Below are 7021 nucleotides of genomic sequence, written 5' to 3'. Positions count from 1 at the left end.
TCGATGATGATGATGATGCCCTCATTCGACGTCCGATGTTGTATGAAGGTAACTTTGCCTGTGCAATTCTCGGTTTTATGTGCGCCGAGATACTTCAGGGCTCAGAGGCCCGACCACAGGGCATCGGCGGTAGGTGTAAGAATAACACAATAATCTCACTTTTAAGTAACAGCTTTTCATACCTATTACAAATAACATTCTGGAGGGCTAAGAAAGTACGTTTGTCAGACCTCTCCATTGACCAACCTGAATTGTAAGGCTCTTCGGATGCCGCGTGGGCTTCCTGTAGTATATCTCAACTGGGTTGCTAAGATACTCTAACCATCGCACTATGGCGAATTTCAGTCTCTCCGTGACAGAATCATCAATATCGTTTTTTTTCATCATCGAGTACTTCAGACCATGTACATGTTGCACCCCAACTTCGCTCACCTATAATGGGTCGCTTGGAGACGGAAAGCTGGAGGCGAGTTTAGGAGTTGCATTCCAACTTCGGTGGTGACACCACATTGGTTTCGGAAGTTTTCCCCGTCGCGAAAAATCCGTAAGTTAGCTATGGATTCCGCGTGTGTATTTTTGGTTATGTTACCTCTTCATCATCATTCTCTTTTTAGTTCTTAACGTCACACGGACTTACAAAATGGCTTCTCGTGCAGCGAGCAAGATTGTTCGTAAAACCAAAAGTGCTGTGGACAATGTCATCCACCCTCCATATTTGCGGGTCGATATACCAGCTCAGCAAGCCAGACCTGCTCCACCCCTGGGACCACAGTTAGGCAAGGTTAGCCTTGTTTCTTTAGTTATTCATAACAGCGGAACATCAATGTTGCAAACTTCTGCAAGGATTTCAATGAGAGAACTAAGGATATCAAGGAGGGCACCCCGATACCTTGTCATATAACGGTAAACGTAAGTTACTGGTTTTTGCGTGCTTCACTCAGTCTTCATTCAGCCTGATCGCTCGTATAAACTGGAAATGACGCACCCTCCTTCCGTTTATTTACTTCGACTGGCGGCGGCGACAAAGAAGGGGTCCGCCGATTCAGGTTAGTTTCCTCTCATTAGGTTCTATCTACAAGCTTTTCTGGTTGCGAATTAAAATTAGTTGAACTCGAAGTGTCGAGAAGTAAGGTCATGAAGCTTGTCATGGTCACTGTAAGCTCATCCTTGACATCTCTATAGCTCCTGTCTAAGCATTTTTAATCCGTACAGTATATGCAATGTGCTTTTGTATCATACATCCCGTGGTTGGTATGGTCGACTTGCCATCGAATTGGCAACTAATCGCTGTATCGTGTTTGCTACCGGCTAACACTGCCCTGTTTTCGTTAGCCTGCGAGTCTTGGTGCTCTTGTTGAGCAGATGTGCGATGTGAACGATGGGTTGTGATACAAACGGATGTTTAGCCTCTCGAACAACAGTTTCTGGTGACCAGAGCCAGAAGCCGGTGTTCGTACAGGTTTGTGCACACGTGAGCATGTAGAGAACTGTCAGCTTTAACCAGATACTAATCGTTTCATGCTTCTAACACATACAGATGCCTACTAAAGGTGACGAAGTATGGTTTGCAGTGGTGTCTGCCAGAATTTGACCAAATTTTACTGTGTGATTATCTTCGGACGATTTGATACAACCGTCAAGCGACGTTTTCTGCAGCTCATCCCCCAATGAACCAACGGGTGCTCTGCTAACACCTCGGGCTGGAGGTGGCATTGAAGTCATATTTTAGTGTTCGAAATGTATCGAAAACGCCCCTGAAACGTGCACCGTTTGTTGTCCAGAAACAGCGAACGTCGGTCGATTGAACGATCAAATTCAGAGGATTAAACATATGGAAGGTCTTGATCATTCAGGAAGGCCAAGACCGCTGGTCAGCGGTTGTCATTGTATGTTACGTAATTTGCACTGATTTGTGCTCGGAGCTTGATCGCTTTTTTCTTTTTTGTCTTGTTTGAGTCCGATTGTGTAGCATTGCGCGTACACGTCACCCTATCTATCCAAGCACAGGCATATAGCTCTCAGTTGTGGATGGTTTCAGGACTTGTAGACTGTAAAGTCCTCCTCCTGTCCTGGCACAATTATTGTGGTCAGTACACACCAAACCGGGAGAGCGCTGGTTTCGAGCTTCGTTCGTATTAGAACCCATCCACTGTGCATATCGTTGGCCGTTTCAAGGTGTGAACTCTGAATATCTGACGTGCGAGGCGATCCTGTTACCACAGCTCCACCAGCGCACACTGGACGCACCTGAATCACCAGGTCCAAGCAGCCGAGTATATGCACGCTTGAACAATGTGATAAGTCTGCGCGATGCCTTATGTTCTCATAGCAAAAAACATCCGGCACTAGTAACTACCCGTTAACTTATGATATAAACCAGTGCTTCGGTCTCAGGGAAATTAGTGTAAATGTTATTGGGGTCAATACAAAAGGTGAATCACTCATGATTATCTTTGTTCACTTGCAAACAAGTGAAGTGCAGGTTCCAACCAATAGCCATGATTACATATAACCTGGACTCAATGAAACAATAACCTCAGCAGCGTAGGTCTTGATCGGACAGTGTGACCATGTTAATGAATATTGCCGACAGAAGGGGCCTGTGAAGTGGCAAGGGTCTCAAGGATATCAAGTTTTCTGTGGAATTTTCCGGCAAAGTTAACTCCACCCCCACCACAAACCATCGCAGGATGTTGTGCACACCTCATGCAAGCTCTACAAAGACAATGCAGGATCCAGACAGCTTAGGGTATTCCAGGATGTTACAAGCTCTTGGACGAAACACGGTTGGTATTCAGTAAGTACCGGGCAATAGCAACAGACGGAAGAGGGTAGTTGTTTCCGCATTGACAACTATCTCTACAAAAGAATCGGTTAATAAACAGCGTGAAATAAGAAAATGAAATCAACCCTAGCACAAATTGGTGGGAGCGGAAAAAAGGCAGTGAGGTAGCAGGGTTTTCTGGAAGCAGTAATGAGTAAATACGAAATGTCGTGCAAACGTACAGACATAAACGCTCAGACAGTGTAAACAAGCAGTATAAAAAATGTAAAAATCGTTCAGCTGTAGCACCCTTTCGGTGCCTAACTGCCATCCCACCCCAAGGTTGCACGTGGGCTGGGATGCTGCCAGGTCGCCCAAGCCTAGACAGGGGAAGTCGAGAGGCGGAGGTCGGGTTCGAACCACGGACCTTCTGGTCAGTAAATTCGCTCTCTACCTACTTGGGCCACCTCGCCTCCAACAAGCAGTACACAGGAATTAAAGTCAGTGTGTTCAGAATGTAGCTCTTAATCAAAAGGAAGATGAAATTTACCTGGAATAACAGGTATCGGGTGAGTGCGGCACGAAAACAAATGCACTCCCAGTCTTTAACGGATATCATTCCAAAGTAACACGTGCAAAAAATACAACTCGCTCTTATGCCCTTTCAAAACGGAACCAGCGGACTCTGTCAGGCAAGAGGTAATGGAAAAGAATTAGTAAAAGATAGTTGCCCTAGGAGTGAGCTTAATGATCATCGACAGCATGAGCTTAATATGGTGGTCGGTTGCTATCTAGGGGTAACAGGTCCAATCCCCGATACGGTTGTCTTTTTGCAAGGAAGACAATCGAAAATGGCTGCTTCATGTCCGTTCACCAGAACCCGTTCCTCAGTTTTTTCTCAACTCTCCTTCCGCCAGAACCATCGTTGTTTTCCACTCCACACCCGTGCTAGCGAAAAGTTCGTGGAGGACATGCCAGGACTTCGCAATGCGAAATTAGAGCGACTGCTGTCAATTTGCGTCCTTTGGGATCTTCGCGCTCTCGTTGCACTGTTTGGAAACTCCAAACGGAGGGAAACACTGGGTTCCGCTCTTATTAGAGCACATCAGCAGTGCATATCCAATAGCCGTGTCGGGTTTTGAGCGCGCACATCTGACATGCGATGCGAGCGTGTTAACACTACCCCACCATGGCACGCTGGACTCATCCGGTTTCTAACGTCTGAACAGGTGAACATGTTCGCGCTTAAGTGATGTGAGCGGAACGCCCGACGCCTCGTACGACGACCAGTGACACACCTTGGTTGTGTCGATCGATTGGCCCACCAGTCAAGCAGCGTGACTTGCCTAATTCGGAGTGTCGGAAACGAAAGCTTCTAGCCTCACCAATGTTGACTGACAACAAGCACCTAACACTCACGCACCCCGATATTTGTCCACTCGACACGTCGAAACAACCTGCACTGAACTTAGAGGCAAAAACCTTTCAGCAGCTAGTGTAGGATCGGCTTACATTTCTAAATCCAAAATAACCTATCTTGGTGGAGGTCTATTTTCTTTTCCTCAGTTGCTGTTACTCAATACCCCTTCCCATGGATTGTCTGATGCCACCAACCAATCTCGAGGAATCTGAAATCCATAACGGAAACCTAGTGCATACCTTACTTCCGCACCACGGAGATGTCCGTTCCAGGTCTCACCAACCACGCGAGACTGGCAGTCAAGAATTGGAGGTGCAGCTCTCTATCACAACAGTAACTTCTTACACAACCTCAGTGATCTCACACTCCTTTTAGTTGAGGGCATGCTGTTCCACAGTCTTTCACTAGACAGCAGAGCATCAGTGTTGAACACTAACGTCATGCGGTCGATGATGATGAAAGCTGTTTCGTAGCAGTTATTTACCATCCTAATTTTCGCGTCCTCGATGCTGTTCGTGCTATGGCCTGCCTCAGTCACTCCCACATTCTCTTTATGAGGGACTTCGCCGCTCCATCCCTTACGGACAACCTTTCCAATGGCATTGCCCCCAAGGACACTGATTGACCACATGAACCCAAGGATACAGTTGGTATTTTAAAGTTTCGTATTTTTTCTTACCCTGAGATAATTCCATGAGTGGCCGTTTCTCCCACTGTGTTCATCTTTTTCGGTTCGGTAATAAGATGTTTGCTGGTTGTTGCTTTGTTCTATGAGCTCAGCAGTCTGGTCGCATGCGTTTCACTCTAACATGTATGTCAGTTCCGCTTGTGCGAATATAAAAGAGCCAGCAAAATGAAACTTCTGGTTCGTTGGATGACACATACTGCAGGGAATATTACAGTCGTCACACTGAATTTATCATTTTTGACTTTACATCAGATTTCTGTGCTGACACCTTAAATTCCTATGGAGTCGTTTTTGTATTTAACCGAGACGTCCTACAAAAGGTGCCTGAATGTCCTAACACAAATTGTCCATTCTCGCTATCGCCAGTGAACCTCAATCGTCCACCAGATTTACTGGGGGTAACTTGAATATTTTGCATGTGATTGTCTATCATACTGCACCCCAACGGTGATTGGCGACACAAGTTTGGATAGCCTTGATTTTGTGTATTGCTGATTACTCCGTTTCGTTTTATAGGAACAGAAGTATGTGGTCGTCTGACTCTGAAGCACATCTACCATATCGCAGAGATGAAAAAGCAGGATCCAAAATATGTGACACAGGATCTAAAGAAGATCTGCACCACTTTGATAGGAAAGGCACATCGTCTGGGGATCGAAGTGATTTCTAAAGAGGCACTTGATTCTGGCCAGACCGATCACTCCCCCGCTGGCTATGCCGAGTTCTTGGAAAAACGAGACCAATATCTGGAGGAAAAGAAGAAGGCTGCTGACGAGAAGAAACAAGCGAAAATGTTGCGGCTTTGATATCACCTAGTTTGTACCTGAATGGTAAGCACGCTTGTCGGACCTAATCTGGTATTCACTCTCAACTCATGTGCCTTAGGATCTGTCTTTAGCAAGAATGCCAAACTACTCCCGGATCGGGATAATGAACGAAACTTTTTCTGTATACCTATATGTGTAGCAGCTCAACTACGAGCGATCGAATTTCGCAAACTGGACGCTCGGATTTTGGACATGGTTGCATAGAGAATCACAACATTGCCACCAAACAGGTTTCTAAAACTGATATTTCAGCCAGTGTGTGTCAGCAAATATACTCCATTATCCTATTATCGTTGAGTGGTCTCGACGAGTAACAATGACTCATAAGGAGCAATAGAGTGAGGCTGAAACAGAATCAATCGAAAGGCCATGTTCAGAAACCAAGGAGTTTCAGACCTGAGTGAATACTTTCTTCAACTTACGGTGTCTGGCTCTCAGCTGATGTAACGTCAAAAGTCACGTAATTATGGATATTCTCAGGGCAATGTGGTCATAAGGTTAACACTAAAACAACGAAGTCAGCTTCTCCTTGAATTATGAATTTCAGACACTCGCGTCATATTCTCGAATTGGATTGTCAAGCGTCCGAACTCGTTGACTTCTTAAACAGGAATATCAGTTGATAATTTGAACCGTACGAAAATTTATATTCTGAACGTTTTTAACAGCTGCGTAGCAAATATGTAAAGTTTTTAGAGATAATTTTGTCCGAAAATGTTCGAGTTTGTACCTGTCCGGATGCATGTAAACTGAAGCTGTGTCCCAAAGTAGCGAAACCACGTCGCGTTCGAGCGATACTAGACTAGCAGGTTGTTGTAAGCTCTGTTTCGAGCCATTCATCTATCCGATATAGCCTTTGATGTTATTGCATGCTGCGCACTTCGGCTGAACCAACAATACGGCTGGGATATACTTTTTGACATTATTGCCCTCCCATCCGGGTGTGAGTCCATACTTTTGGGCTACACTGAATAATGTATTCACCAGCGGTGGGAACCACGTTTGAATGCGAGTGCAACAAGCAGGAGGCGAAAATTCTTCTGTAACCACCTGAGGCCAGACGCATCGATGATAGGTTATTCGCCCACTACGCAACCATGTCTGGTAGGAATGTTAGTGTGGAATATCCCTAAACCGTTCTTGACCTAAAGCTGCCACCTTGACGTGGTGGTCGGGCTTCAGTGCTGCAACGATCCTGCGGGCTACACTGGCTGGAACTTCGTTCCACAAGGTGCAACCATGCCAGGAAGGCCAAAGGGGAGCAGCCAGACCAAGAACATCGAGACCCCATACTACGAGTAATCGTGCTACGAGGCGGTCTG

The 7021-nt window shown here is 45.8% G+C and overlaps 2 protein-coding genes across 2 annotated transcripts in view; one reads left to right on the top strand and one right to left on the bottom strand.

The window, feature by feature from the left end:
- Positions 1–640: 640 nt before the first annotated feature.
- The window catches only part of T265_06469 (hypothetical protein), a gene marked incomplete at both ends in the record, with an annotated part of 12607 nt that continues 6226 nt past the window's right edge, over positions 641–7021 (top strand). The window contains 4 exons of the mRNA XM_009171737.1: positions 641–781; positions 814–909; positions 953–1046; positions 5389–5702. Coding sequence (XP_009170001.1) covers positions 641–781; positions 814–909; positions 953–1046; positions 5389–5678 — 621 coding nt within the window. The remainder of the gene's footprint in view (positions 782–813; positions 910–952; positions 1047–5388; positions 5703–7021) is intronic.
- Positions 2035–7021, bottom strand: part of T265_06468 (hypothetical protein) — a gene marked incomplete at both ends in the record, with an annotated part of 10210 nt that continues 5223 nt past the window's right edge. The window contains 4 exons of the mRNA XM_009171736.1: positions 2035–2352; positions 2987–3194; positions 3223–3425; positions 3915–4110. Of these exons, the coding sequence (XP_009170000.1) occupies positions 2035–2352; positions 2987–3194; positions 3223–3425; positions 3915–4110 (925 nt within the window). The remainder of the gene's footprint in view (positions 2353–2986; positions 3195–3222; positions 3426–3914; positions 4111–7021) is intronic.

This window comes from Opisthorchis viverrini (genome assembly GCF_000715545.1).
Source record: "Opisthorchis viverrini unplaced genomic scaffold opera_v5_137, whole genome shotgun sequence".
In the NCBI taxonomy this organism is placed as follows: Eukaryota; Metazoa; Platyhelminthes; class Trematoda; order Opisthorchiida; family Opisthorchiidae; genus Opisthorchis; species Opisthorchis viverrini.
This window is presented reverse-complemented; position numbering and strand designations above follow the sequence as displayed.